General features: G+C 40.2%; 2 protein-coding genes across 2 annotated transcripts in view; both read right to left on the reverse strand.

Moving 5' to 3' along the window:
* The window catches only part of LOC137258516 (sorting nexin-16-like), a 252,850-nt gene that overhangs the window by 157,271 nt on the left and 80,550 nt on the right, over nucleotides 1-15,029 (reverse strand). The gene's annotated exons all lie outside the window — the stretch shown is intronic.
* Nucleotides 1-15,029, reverse strand: part of LOC137258520 (thyrotropin-releasing hormone receptor-like) — a 66,279-nt gene that overhangs the window by 29,069 nt on the left and 22,181 nt on the right. Inside the window, exon 2 of the mRNA XM_067796223.1 lies at nucleotides 4,361-4,583. Coding sequence (XP_067652324.1) covers nucleotides 4,361-4,574 — 214 coding nt within the window. The 5' untranslated portion in view covers nucleotides 4,575-4,583. The remainder of the gene's footprint in view (nucleotides 1-4,360; nucleotides 4,584-15,029) is intronic.

Raw genomic sequence — 15,029 nt, forward strand, 5'->3', positions numbered from 1 at the left:
TAGCCTTACCGCTAAGGTGACTTTAACATAGACTTAAGGTAGTCTTGGCGCTAAGTGACCTCATCTCCCATACCTTAACATAGACTTAACGTAGCCTTAGCGCTAAGGATGTTTTTAACGACGACTCCCTGATATACTGGTGAGTGTCAGAGCTCAACACACGCCTGCCAATATAGTATTGACTGGATCAGATTAATCATATACAAAGGATTTCGTACAACATAGGAACAGACCATGGCTAGTCCTACAGCTGTAATTATCTAGCCTCATGTAAGAATGTCGAGTTTTGATTGGTCCACGTGACTCTGATAAAATACCATGTACATCCATCACGATCCGCCAGCCGCGAAGTGAGAAAAGCGTGCATCCACAAGCCTTTAGTAACGTGCGGTGCATTGAGGTCAAACGATCAGCTGGTGTCAACATGGCAGCAAGTCGATTCGATGCGTGTTGTTTTGTTTTGATTTAGTGAAAACATTCAGCTAGATAAATGCGTTATCACATCGTGTCGAGGGAAATACGGGGTTTTATCAGTCCCGAGTAAGGTTGTATCCTCCGAGCCGGGAATACAACCTTACGATGTGATAACTTATAGTATGCATGAGGTCACTTGTTACGCTTGGTGGTGTGTATGGAAAATTGAAAAATTAGACCATGTTTGAATATCATATTTATGAAGCACGTATGTCTGTTGTATTAATCAAGCATGTGTATATATTTTATTCATGGAACATGCATAAAATGTGATTAAATAAAACATGCATGTTTATTGAATTCATGAAACATGCATATAGATTGCATCTTAAACCATTTCTATTTACAATATATCCATGTTTATTGTATTCCTGAAGGGTGTGTGCATGTTGTATTCACAAAAATTCACGTGTACACATAACTTGCTTTCTTAAACCATCCATGTATGTTGAATTCACGCAACAAGCATATATATTTTATTCATGAAGCATGCGTGTATATTGTATTCATGATCGGTGTCTGGAGTTGGGGATTACTTCCACATGCAAGTTGTGCGCAGCGTTCATACTCACGAGGAAGGTCCACAAAAAATCGGATATTTTAGGCTTTATTTCAGTCAGCGGTTTAAACCCTAGTTCTTTCGCTCATGTGGGAGAGTGGAACCACGGAAGAAAGGTATCTCTGCCCCTGTGCATCGCGCCAGGATCCGGGTTAGAGTCCCAAATTCGCCGAAATTGTCAATCCTAGTCTGCAAACACCATACTGGTACCCATCGATCAAGCATCGAGCTGTATCCCATAAAGGCGACTATGCTTGTCGTAAGAGGCGACTAGCGGGATCGGGTGGTCAAGCTTGCTGACTTGGTTTACACATGTCATCGGTTTCCAATTGCGCAGATCGATGATCTTGTTGTTGGTTACTGGATTGTCTGGTCCAAACTCGATTATTTACAGAACGCCGCCATCAAGCTGGAATATTGCTGTGTGCGGCGTAAAACTAAACTCACTGCCTATGGGCCAATCTCATTGCAAACAGACGGTCACAATGTCATGTCGTGTTTTTATCTTCAGTTTAATCTCATCCAGAAATTCACTGATCATTTTGAATGTGCCGTAAATAAATTTAAAGCAAAACGGACGCAGATACAATACAAAATATCACATATAATATGTATCATCACTTGCATGATTAAAGTTGAATGACGCTCAGGTCTGTCGCTCTCGGAAATAACATTAACTTGCGTTACGGGGCCACTGACGCTACGTCGGAGATCAGCTCCTCGATTAAGGAGGTGTAAGTTAAACTTTGAACGATACCACAAGAGACAGGTTTAGAGGCAGAACTTCCATTGTACACGAGCCCCTCCTCTGTTCTTGTTACAGAGCTGCAGATAACTATTAAATGTACGGGTGTTCACGGGTATCGTAATTTCCTTCGAATAAGCAAATAAATTGTACCAACCGGACTTAAACTCATTTGGGTATTTTGTCGCCTTCCATTAATCGTAAAACAATAATAAAGTTGATTAAAATGTTGGTTTATGCACGTCTTTTTTATATTTGATTTGAATATACGATAAGAAATTGCCAAAATTCATGTACTGAAATAGAGTCTTTGAATATACCTCAGTTATTTTTTTTATTCATCCTCGGTAAGCTCTACCCGTAGCACACACGTCTCCAAATTCTAGTAGGTTTGGTGACAGGAACTAACTCATCAGTACGCAAGGTAAGAGTTTTGTTCCCACTCGTGTGAGATCAAACTTAGTAAGCATTTACAAAAATCCAAGCGTACTTGTACTTAATAGGAATTGAGTTTTTGTGTAAGTGTTGGCGTAATATACGCAGATATGCAGCTTATCTATATCTCTGTTGTTATCGTAACAAATCAGTACCATTGTGGAATATACTTTGGTCCGACATATATTACATATTTGATGGATGGGGCTAGAATCTGTACATGTTATACAGGTCTAATTGTGATGAGTGATACCAGGCATGTGATTCAATTTGCTTTAGATGAATACGATTCACTGATTGAACGGCCTTAACTGTTAGTTGAATCAAACTGAATTATGTCGCAGTAATCAAACATCCATTGTGTTGATTGGCCTGCATTGTTGCCAATATGCAAGTCACTGGGTGCTATAGGGTATTCATGTTTCCTACGTCATCTGAATCATTGCCATGACGTCAGTGTAAAGAATCTACCGAGGAGACGGTTCTTACTGAGCCAGCCCGACTGCCGCACTTAGGTTATGTCTTCACAAAGGGCTGTTTAGTCCGTAAATCAAGATTAATTAATCCAGGCTAGTTAATCCTGTCCGCTACATCCAAATAAACCGTGCAATTACGGCTGAGAAAATAGATCCAAATGGTGTTACGCTTACCAATCTGCCCAGTTCTGTGGGTCCCTCAGAGTAATCAAACGTAAGTCAAAGCATGGGAATTCCGATCAACTTAGCGCTACGACAGCTTTGTGGGTCGGCAACCTGGACTCTGTACAGGCCGGTTTAACGAGGTTCCGTTGTTCTGTTCATGCCATTAATATGTCGGTCATGTAGAGTACAAATGTTCACATACTTCGTATCCTTGACCATCGTCAGGATTTAGGACTAACGGGATGTTGGTTGCAGTATCGTGATCTAAAGGGTGACTAGTGTGCAGGTGCTGGTGGGAAGATGTGCAGGTGCGCGCAACATAGGGTGCATGCATAAACAAAGCAGATGTGAGGTACACATGTAGGTAGTCGTGATGAACAAAAAGTTTAAGCCCAATGAAAACAAGACAATGTGACCTACCTATCGATGAAACGGTAATTTTACAATGGATGGTTGGTTATTTTCTTGTTTAACGCCGCATTCAGCAATATTCCAGCTATATGGCGTCGATCTTGAAATAATCAGGTCTGGGCCAGATAGTCCAGTGATCAACATCATGAACATCGATCTACGCAACTGTGATACGATGGCATGTTTCACCACATTCCATCACTCCGCCTTAAACCACAAAGAATACCTAAAGTAGCAAATGAATAGCTGTTTCTGCAGTTCGAAAGAAGGGCCGAGAAACGTATGCTAAGAGTGAGGGAGTTAGTTTTACGCCACTTTCAGCAATTCTCCAGCAATATCACGGCGGGGGACACCATGAATGGGCTTCACACGTTGTACCCATATGGGGAGTCGAATCTGGGTCTTCGGCGTGACGAGAGAACGCTTTAACCACTGGGTTACCTGACTAAAAGTTGAATGCATCCGTTTGTAGATGGGAGAAATGCCCCACTGTAACTTAATCCATTCATAATTTTGATGTATTTATCTTTTGTAAAGTCAAACACATACGTATACAGTCAAAACATGTCCAAACTGAAATCAGTCGCCAAACGCCGTCTTCAACAATGACATAGGCTCCAGTACTCCAGGACTCAAGCGTCATTAGTCGAAGGAATATAGTATAATTCCAAGGACTGTGATGTAATACCAAGGTTTAGGATGTAATCCCAAGGTTTAGGGTGTAATCCCAAGGTTTACGTTGTTTTTCAACGGACTGCTTATTGGTTGCTCGGGCAAAGTGACAAGCTTTGAAGTTAGTGGAATACTGCTATAACGCCGTTAATCCCAACATTCTGTTTTAGGCGGTGACAAAGCTGGTTCTTAATAAAGGTTCCAGAACTACACGAGATGTATCGATTGTCTTGAAATATCTTCAAAGTCAAATATAGAACAAAGGATGACGGTAGAAACAAGTAGCGTCGAGTGCAGGCTGGGATGCATGTATGTCCTTGAACAAAGAACTTTAAGCTGTGAGGGCGACTATTCTATACACTTGTATTACAGTCTACACAAGGTATCTATGAGGAAAGATCAAGAGAAAGAAATACAACTTACCGCAGCACAAGTGGTTCTTGAAGGCACGGCGGAACTTCACCGACATGGCATTGTAGAGGATTGGATTAATGGCACTATTGATGTACACCATGGTTCTACAGAACAAGAGGAACCACAGATCCAAGTATTTCTTCCTGGCGAATGAGTTATAGACAACCATTACTCGGTACGGCATCCACAATGTCGCGAAGACGAACACAACAACTATCAGCATCCGCACCACCTGAAAAGAAAGGGATAGAATCTGGTGAATAAATATCCAATAATCTTTTCTCAAAGTATCCAAGCGTTCTTTTATAAGAAAAGCCAGATTTATGGATGTCAACTTCTTTATTGTGGAAAACACGTTCCGGAGCGTATGCTTGCTCATTCGTCAGATGAGCAGTCCGCTGAAAATCACCTGATGAAAGAGCAAGCATACGCTCCGGTACGTTGTGCTTTCCACGAAAAAAAGAAGTTCACATCCATAAATCTGGCTTTCCTTATGCTTTCCACTTCTAAATGCCCTTCAAAGATTCGTTCTTTAATATTCCTGACAATCGAAACGGTTTTAGTAGGGATTTCTCATCACCCTGGAAGGGGCGGTGGGTTAGCCTAATGGTTAAGGCGTCCGCTTGTTACGCTGAAGACCAGGTTCAATTCCCCTCATGGGTACAATGTTTGAAGCCCATTTCTGGCGTTCGCCCACCGTGATAATGCCGGAATATGCTTAAGCAGCGGAAAGCCATACTCACCCACGATCACATTGGAAACGTTTTTATTTATTAATAACTAAGATAATTAGCCATTATTGCCGCTTGTTATAAATTGTACATGTAATTTGATAGAATTTACGTTCTGGGGTTAGCAGAATGGTTAATGCTTCTACAGGAATTTGGTGAATAATTATTAAATAACCTTTTTCTCAAAGTACCCCCAGCGTTCGTTAATGTTCATACAACAGAAACTGTACAATCGAAAGTGACAATACTAAATGCCTCACCATATCGGAAACGGTTTTATTTATTAATAACTAAAATATAAATCGTAATTCAAGAGAATTTTTGTTCTGATTTTGGGGCTTAGCTTGGTTAATGTTTCTTCGGGAATCTGATGACTTATTTTTAAATATCCTTTTTTCTCAAAATAACCGAAGTTTTTTTTAATACACATAACACTGGTAGAATAGTATAATCGACTCTGTTTTAGCAATGATTTCTTATCACAATGGAAGAGGTTTTATTTATCAATAAATATTAAGAATTAATAACCGTGACGGCGAATAGGCGTCAACTGTAATTTGGTAGGAATTACCCTCTGGTAAGGGGTAATGGTAAATGCCCCGCCAAGTTCGATACTTTACTTCCGTGAAGTCATATTGATGATTCTCAGGTCGTTGTTGTACTAAAAGCAAAATGACCGTACCGAACAGAACGACTCTACTATGGAAATGTGCTCAATATAAAAAGTAATAATTCAGATTCACAAGACGCACGCTTCGATCCATGGACGCCACAATGAAATGTACTGATGTCAAATTCAGTTGCGGATATTCTCCAAGTGTACAAGCAGGTACCACGGTGACTGCAGTTCGCATATATGCGAGGTTACCATTATCATCCCGTCCAATCACTTAACAGGATATGACGTTTGATTTACACGGTGTTTTGTGTGACTGTGTAGAGCGGACGCTGCATGAATGACGTTGTAAGGCTAAAGCTTGCTGGACGGGAAGCCGACTAGACAAGAGTCTGAGTGAAGCTTCTGGTCAAAGGACATGAAGACGACAATGTGGTCAATATCTTGTTAAGTGGCGTCCAAAACATGTGCAGGTTACATAAATAGGATCTCACAAACGGAGTCGGTGGATGACTATAACAAACGTGGACGTTTTTGGCTATGCTGTCTGTGGTTGAATACAGAGTTGCGTCTCTTGGCTGTGAAAGCTACCTATCTGATTTTTGTCTCAATTATGACCCTCATGATCGATATTGACATGTTCATGACAATGTTAAGGATTGATGTTGCCATGTGATGGGGAAACAAGGCGCCTATCCATCCCCACTTGTGTCACCTATCACTAACATATGCAAGGACAATTCATTAATGAACTCTGGAACGCATGGTAAATATCAAAATCGGGAATTGAATCGTATATTATTTTTATGAGATTTAAAAATATCTTCAGTGTAGTTAATAAAATGTTTTGAAAACGTTTAAATTACCAAGGCCTTCCATGCTGTGGCATATTCCTAATCAAACAACTTTTGCGAAAGAACCGCGAGACTCCTCTTTGAAATTCTTGTCTAAAGTGCATGTTAATTATACCGCAAAAGGTGTAAAATGAACACACCTGACTTTGCCCAACATCGAAAACTGTCCGCAGTGACCTATGACATGCGTGTATGTTGTGTTGCAAAATTGAGTAATTACAAATTCAGTACTAATTTTTATTATCATCAAAACTGTAAATACTGCGGCTTTTATTCATACACAAAGCCATAGTTTTCAGAATTCTGTACTGTTGTGATCATGAGGAAAACTCGGACTCAAATCGGGCTAGTGAGGAAAATCCAGGATCGTGATCCGAATCCAGTTAATGAAGAAAATTCAAGCCTGATCCGGATCCGATTAATGAAGAAAAAATGAGATTCGGTTAGGGTTAATGAAGAAAATCCAATATCCGGATCCAATTAATGAAGAAAAAAACTAAAGATCCGGATCTGGTTAATGAAGAAAATCCGGATGTGCTTAATGAAGAAAATCCAAGATCCGTATGTGCTTAATGAAGAAAATCCAAGATAAGGATCCGGTTCATGAAGATATATCCAGGACGTGGATCCGGTTAACAATGAAAATGGATCTGGGAAATGGGACATTAGTTTAGCAATTAACAACTAAACATTAAATATACACGTGCCTCTGAGTCATGGTGTGATGCTGTTTTAAATAAAACGCGTTGCATTATGCACTGTTCATACACACTCATAATCTGTAAGGCTGGTTAGGTGGCCAGGTGGTAAAGTGTTTGCTCACCACGGTCAAATCCCTTGTTCTATTCCCCATTTAGGCAAAACGTGTGAAGTCAACACGTATTCACCTGTCTTGATACAGTACGGTAGAATATTCCAAAATGTCTAAAACTAGAATCACTCACCCATTCAGGCTCTTCATCACCTATGTAAACAACCAATGTACTTCGTTCCGCACTGGCTGCCCATCAACTTGCTTTATCTCTTATGTATTCAACCATGTATATCTTATCTACTTGCTTCCAGCCAGCCTTCTTAATTCTGTATACCATATGTGTTATCAACCCGTTGTATTGCCTAAACATCTCAGTTTCGCCTCATTCTTCATCTTTAGCTGTTGTCTGTCTCGTGTATCACTTGACGACGACATTGGAATCTATGTCGAATCGTCGCCTATACAGAATAATGAAGATGTATATCCATAAAAATAGTCCTCATTCTTCGTCTGCCAAACTTCTGCAATGCAAGTCAAGAGATGTCACCCACTCACTGCCGGCAGAAATAACACGTCCATATTTTGTGCATTGTGTGACTGACATATTCATGTATTTCCTTTTCCAGGTGCAAATCATTTATATTTTTTTGTGCCTGGCCTATTTGGTGGCAATAAGACAAGGTCTTCCCTGACAGTCCGATTTTGAATGAACAATGGAGAAAGCAGAGGAAAGCGATTTTAAGAAATTTAAAATCTATGGCAAACATGAGCAGGGTTCAAACAACACATGCTGGGAAGGTGCAAGAAAATAACTGTTGCACCACACAGTGTTTTCACCGGAGTGTTCACAAAGATTCCATCGGGTTGGGTACCATGTGGCACTTCATGTATGCATTTCAACCAATGTTTTTCGTATATAAAGAGCACAGATGTTTTAACCCTGCCACTCAGCAGGTTGTCAATGAACCATTCAAAGGCCATCGTGCATAGAAAGGTTTGGTGTCTTCAGTCAGATACTGAATTTCCTCTGACGGAAGATGACTGAAGGTGACAGAGATTGGCGCTGTGCTGATGCTTGTACTCTAGAGAGCAGTTAGAAAGAAGGAACCAAGTATGTTCAGTTGCCATGAGTCCGTGACCTTCCCCAATTACTTGTATGAACAACAGCGACGGCCCGCTTAATTCCCCAATCCATCGGCCAAGACCTCAAACCAGAATGGATTTCTATCTTACGTTAAAAGATGGTGAACATATCTATAAAATACCCTCGAAGGTATTGCGGTGATATCCTCTGTTTGTGGTGCCGTTGGGTGTTTGGGTGTGTGTTGAGTGAGGTGTGTGTGTGTTGAGTGAGGTGTGTGTGTGTGGAGTGAGGTGTGTGTGTGTGGAGTGTGTGTGTGTGTGTGTGTGTGCGCGCGTGCACGTGCACGTGTCTACGAGAGAGATAGTGTAAGAAAGAGAGAACGGAAGATTGTGTGTGTGAGAGTGTGTGTGAGAGAGAGTGTGTGTGCGGCATTGTATACTTTTTGCTGCATCAAGTTCATGTTTTGCTAAGATTAAATACATGCGTTCTTAATGTGCACTCACAATTGCAGATCCTCACACGTGCCCAAAAGTACTCAATACACAGAAAGTATGTTGCACTTGTGTCGACTGGTGCTATTCTATGTGCAAGTGGTGCACTGCACGCTCTGACCACTGAAAATCTGTACGCAACGGGTTGCAGGCTATGCACACATAATACGCTGGATTAAAGATACCTCTCTGAACATAGTGCGGGAAATAGTGCGGGGAATGAGACACTAATCATACACTGAAAACGGGTACCTGTGAATTATGGAAATCCTTAAGTTCTGTGCTATCTGATCGGTTGTTGCATCACAAATCCGATACTGGGCCGGGATGCAGGGATAGTACAGGGGTTGGAGAAAAAGAACGTTTGGGGAACGTTTAAGTTGACATTTAACAAAATTCAGGACAAAAGCATCCGTGACATTTTATTTCAAAGGTCTTTGTTATGTGTACCCATGTCACGACACTTAACGCTCACACACACGAATGCAATGAAGCACCTCTACAGGAAGTATTGGAGAAAATCCTTTGTCGCACTTTCGCTCACTCAACTTATAAGAATGACTTGTTTGTGTTTATGTAGAACTAATACATGCTACTAAATTGGAATGGATTTCTGATTCTGCTACTGGAAATCATGCGCTGAACTAGTATACGGGTACAATTGTTTTGAATAGAAAGTGTATCAGTTTATTAACGGTTTTTCATCAGTAAAAGAACAGACTGTGTTTGAATGAGTTATGTCAAGAAGTAGTGAGCCTGACTATATTGTCGATGTCCTATGGTGAAGAGATCATTAGCAAAGCCATATCCAAGGTTACACATATGTGGGTAATGTGGTTCATAAGATATGAGTCATCACAACACATTGGGGTATAACATTTGTAAAATAATTGGAGAAAATGAAAACGATATGTCATTTGGTACCGTTTGGATAATGGTATGACCTCAGATAATATCATATAAAATATGTTATGAATGGCATTTTTGTATTCCCGTCATAATCAACAGCCAATGATTTCGATTGCTTGATTAAGATTTAGACAGGGTCTGTTTTCTAAGGACACCTCCACTTTGATCTTTCACTAACATTATGTCCAGATATTCAAGCTGGCACTGTTTAAAATATATTCGGAACTGCTAGTAGTGTGACCATTCAATATTTAGCTGAAACCCTTGGCATCATGTAGGAATAGTGAAAACATTAGCATCAGTTATGTCCGTGTGATGAAGTCTTATGGAAGGGGTGGGCAGTGTCTCCAAATATAAGTTTGATTTTAGCGGACTTCTACCTACCTCAAACACACAAAATATTGCTTGCATATTTTGTTTCCCGTCGTTTGTGATGCATTTATTGGAGATATGCGTTTTTGGAGGTGTACCAAGACAAAAAGTCAAACTGGGGATCGCGAGGCTGGTATATAGCAAACCAATTTGGTTAACTTTGACAGGTATTATGCGGACAAATTGAACATAAAAACAGCTACTTTTTGACATCTCCTTCTAGAAACTCGATTTCCACATTAAAACGGGACAATTATTTCGGATTACCACATATTCAGCTAGCTCCTAATTTTGCACAGCTATGTTTATTGGTAAGTTGCTAAAATACAAAGAGACTAAGTATAATTGGCTGAAATTTTGAATATTTTAAGTGTATATACAGAGAGCCATTTCACCTGAGGGGAACATTCAGTCTGATTATATTCCAGAAAGCAAATACAACGAACGGAAGTTTATTCCTCCGTCTTGGGCACCCTCGACCATCAAAGTGATTAAATCGAACTCCACAATTAATTCAAAATTTGTCAGATTCAGTAAAATGCTGGCATCTTGAGAGGCTGTTGCTATTAGATGTACATTCAAGGTCCCGGTGTCCAAGTTGAAGGGACTACATAAATACGAGCTTGGCGACAACAAATGATGACTAAAACTTCTTTACACAGGGATTAAGCTTTCACTTCGTCATATCAGTGAGTGAGTTTAGTTTTTCGCCGCACTCAGCAATATTCCAGCTATATGGCCGCGGTCTGTAAATAATCGAGTCTGGACCAGATAATCCAGTGGTCAACAGCATGGCCATCCATCTACGCAATTTTGATGCGATGATATGTGACAACCACCTGATCCCCTACTATCCCTAGTCGCCTCTAACGACAAGCATGGGTTACTGAAGATCAGTTCTAACCAGGATCTACACGGGTCCTTCGACACAAGGGTGTTTTGTATGTGACACACGGAAAAGACAGCAAGACACTTGCCTTTGTTCATTCCTTCCTCTGGATGATGAATATAAGAGGCTTTATGGGCCTTTTAATCATTATTCCAATGATGGAACTGGGATGAATAGTGAAATTTCCTCTCTACAGACCAAATTGCGTCATTTGAAACTAGTACTGCTCGTAAAGACTTTCTAGTCGGAATCTTGGGTGCAAGTCAGAACATGGCAATAATGTTTTTCTGTTTCATGTCCTCTTGAAATATACAAAATTGTGATGAGCCATGGTCAGCTGAGTGTTCTGGGATGACGCCTGTCTTCATCTCCCCGCGAGCAGGTAACCAGCGAATCCTTTGATGAAGTCGAGGCGTTTATAGCACCGTAATTATCTTTTAGAAAATCGCATTTTCGTCCCTCAACTCCAATTCTTTATCATTACACAAAGGTTACCTTAGTGACCTCCGATCACCATCGTGGTTTAGGAAAGGAGCCCTTGGTCTTTTAAAAGGCATTCTCCAGCAGTTCATGAAGAATCTTGACGTAACTTACCGTTTGATGCATCGCCTAACGTTGCTTTCAGTGAATGATTGACTTGTCTTTGTATGTGTTTTGACGTGAAGGTTATAGTTTTGGAAATGGTTCTGGCTTTTACATTTAGTACATAAGATATGCGTCTCAGGTATCTATTTTCTGTTTCTGAGGCACTGACAATGCATCGGGGCTATGTAACTGGCGTATCTAAGTGTAGTCTAAATGGTTTGCAATGAAAATGATGACAAAGAGAGCATGTCCTATGCAGTCTGACAGTGAAGGAAATGTACGCAAAGATACGCAATCGAGAGAGGTGTAATCATATTTTTTGGTTAAAGGCACTACACAGTTGTTGGTTAAAGACACTACACGATTGTTGGTTAAAGACACTTCACAGTTGATGGTTAAAGACACTACACGCTTGTTGGTTAAAGCCACTACACGGTTGTTGGTTAACGACACTGCACAGCTGTTGGTTACAGACACTACACGGTTGTTGCTTAAAGACACTAGACATTTGTTGGTTAAAGCACAGGCAGTTGTTTCTACTCTATGTAAGTGATGATATCTTTAACCACAGACAAACTGTAGCGCAAATGTGGTTGCACAGCGTAGAGAAAATGACCAGTCGTCATGTATGCGAGCGAAACGGGCAAATGTTGGCAACGCACATCCCTCGCGTTGCGCATAAAATGATGAAAAAAAGACATATTTCACGTGAGTAATTATTAAATATGGCTTTGGAAATCTGAGAGCACAACCTCGTGAGGAAATGGGGGTGTATCTTTGATGGTGGCGATATTTCATTTTTACATGAAAAATATTTTTTAAACCGAAGCAAGGGAAGTGCGTTACCAACCTTTGCTCGCTTCGCTCGCCTATATGAAGACTGGTCATTTTCTCTACGCTGCGCAAAAAAAATTTGCGCTACAGTTTGCCTGTGGTTAAAGACATCATGACTTACATAGAGTAGAAACAACTGTCTGTTGATCTCTCTTGAGTACTATTTATTCCATGTAATAAATATCAATAATAATACATCATCTATCACATTGTCTCTGATGAGACACGTGTTGGATGTTTACATTAACACAGAGAGTTACGTAAGCATGTTTAATGGCATATGCCAGCTACCTCAGGAGACTGAAACCCAACTCTTACAGTGACAGTACGACCTGAAGAAACATGACAAGGCCAGAAGGCTGGCCGCAAGAGAGATGAAGGATGTGACAAGGAGATGAATAAAGATGCAAACACGGACTGAAGACGTGCACGAGGACACGTCATGACGATAGTGGATGAAGCCACGTTCGCAGGTTGGACGTTAAGACGTCTTCGTCTGTAAATTAAACAGTGCTGTGATTGAGATACATCAGAAGTGTTACAAATCAGTCTTAATTCCAAAGACTTCCCGTGTGTGGAGCTGAACTTACGTGCCTATAGCATCTTTTGTCGTTAGGGACATTTCTTTCCCATTTATTATATGCGACGTGTATAAACGAAATGGTTACGCCTCGAAATTACCGCACTGGATAACACGTCGATAATACTTGTAGGAAAACACTGTTGATACTTAATATCAGTGTTGAGTGAGTGAGTCAGTGGGTGAGTGGGTGAGTGGGTGGATGGATGGGTTATGAGTGAGTTTAGATTTACGCCGCTTTTGGTAGTATTTCAGCAACATCGCGTCGGGGGACCCCAGAAATGGAACTGAACACTTTGTACCCATGTGGGGAATCGAACTCGAGTCGGCGTGACGAGCGAACACTTTAACTACTAGGCTGTCACAGCGCCCCTCCTTCACCACTAAATAGATATGTCTTGATTTTTTCAGATGGCAGACATATGAGATGCATCACACAAACACATATCTAGTTTCTCTGCTGTAGGACTGAGCTCTGCTTCAAACGTCAGAATGTACTTTTAGCCGTCTTGAATAAAAATACTGCGTCTGAATTGTGGGGCGATGGGGTAGCCCAGTGGTTAAAGCTCGCATGTCACGGCGAATGCTCGGGTTCGATTCTCCAAAAGGGTTACAACGTGTGAACACCATTTATGGTGTCCAACGATGTGATATTGATGGAATATTGCTAAGACCGTCGTAAAACCACAGTCACTCACTCACTCACTCACTCACTCCTTGGAGTGGACTCGTCAGTTTGGGGCTAAAGGTCATGATCACAGTTATTAGTGTGTAAAACTGGCACTTACCTACAAATATTTAAGTTTCGTCAGTTCAGCAACGTTTCTGTTCATGACAAGCAGTATATTAGCAAGCTTCAAATTTGATTCTGCTTAATGACAAATGTCTATTAAACCATCAAAAATGTAGGGAATTTTGGATTTTGGAAAATTTTGGATTTAAAAAACTGATAAATTGCAAGTAATGAAGTCAAGGGGGAAACAGATAATAAAAATAATTAAAGAAATGTGACACTTTTTTCCATTCCTTTGGAAATGTTTCATCTGTATGGGATTACAATACTTTTTCTCCTATGAATTGGCTTTGGCTCGTGGTATGCTAGCCAATTGTAATATCCCCTACTTCCTTTAGATATTATCCATATACATTATAATTTCAAAACGAAATCCTGTTAATAGACAACCGCCTAACAACCGCCTTACACTATCCTCCGATATAAAGAAAACCATACGAGTTACAACTGACATAATATTATCAATTAGCTCTTCAACTACACACAGATGAAATATACAACCTACCAATCACCAAAACACAACCTCTGTTTTAGCTCAGAGTACTGATCACAGGCTATGAATCAAACCATTAAGCTGATATCGTGTTGGATATACAAATTTGTCATTACCGCAACAGATAGAAACAATATGCTACAACATTTTACTCCCTAATCATCATGTTTGTTAGGTTTCATGGCAGTGATATCAACAAGGATACGCAAATGTGTGATATTCCTTAAGAAGTTTGGAATTGCCTAAACATCACGGCTTATCATTCATTTATTCCTAACGATAGGAATCAGTGTTCTCGAAGAGTAATGTGATGTATCTCGGAAAAAGACAAAATATAATGTGCACGAAGATCAAGATGATTATGTGAGGCAAATCAAAAACTGAACGTCATGTTGAATAATACCAGAGGCAACATATTTATGAAGATCCGGGTTAGAACTGAGAAAAACGAGGATATGAAAACTGTTTTCACGGAAAACGTCTTCTTTATTCGTAACTCTCGGGGAATGATGAAGAGGCAAGTCGCTTTTCTAGATAAAAATATAAAAAATCGTTTTACATAATTAGATGCCGTGCATTCAGACAACATACATATGATCACTGTGTCCCGTATTTTACACTGAATATTTTGAATTCTAGTAAGACAAATGGTTACATTCAATTCAAAATGACACCCAACCATTGGATCTGCAA

The sequence above is a fragment of the Haliotis asinina genome, chromosome 12 (assembly GCF_037392515.1).
Source record: "Haliotis asinina isolate JCU_RB_2024 chromosome 12, JCU_Hal_asi_v2, whole genome shotgun sequence".
Lineage (NCBI taxonomy): Eukaryota > Metazoa > Mollusca > Gastropoda > Lepetellida > Haliotidae > Haliotis > Haliotis asinina.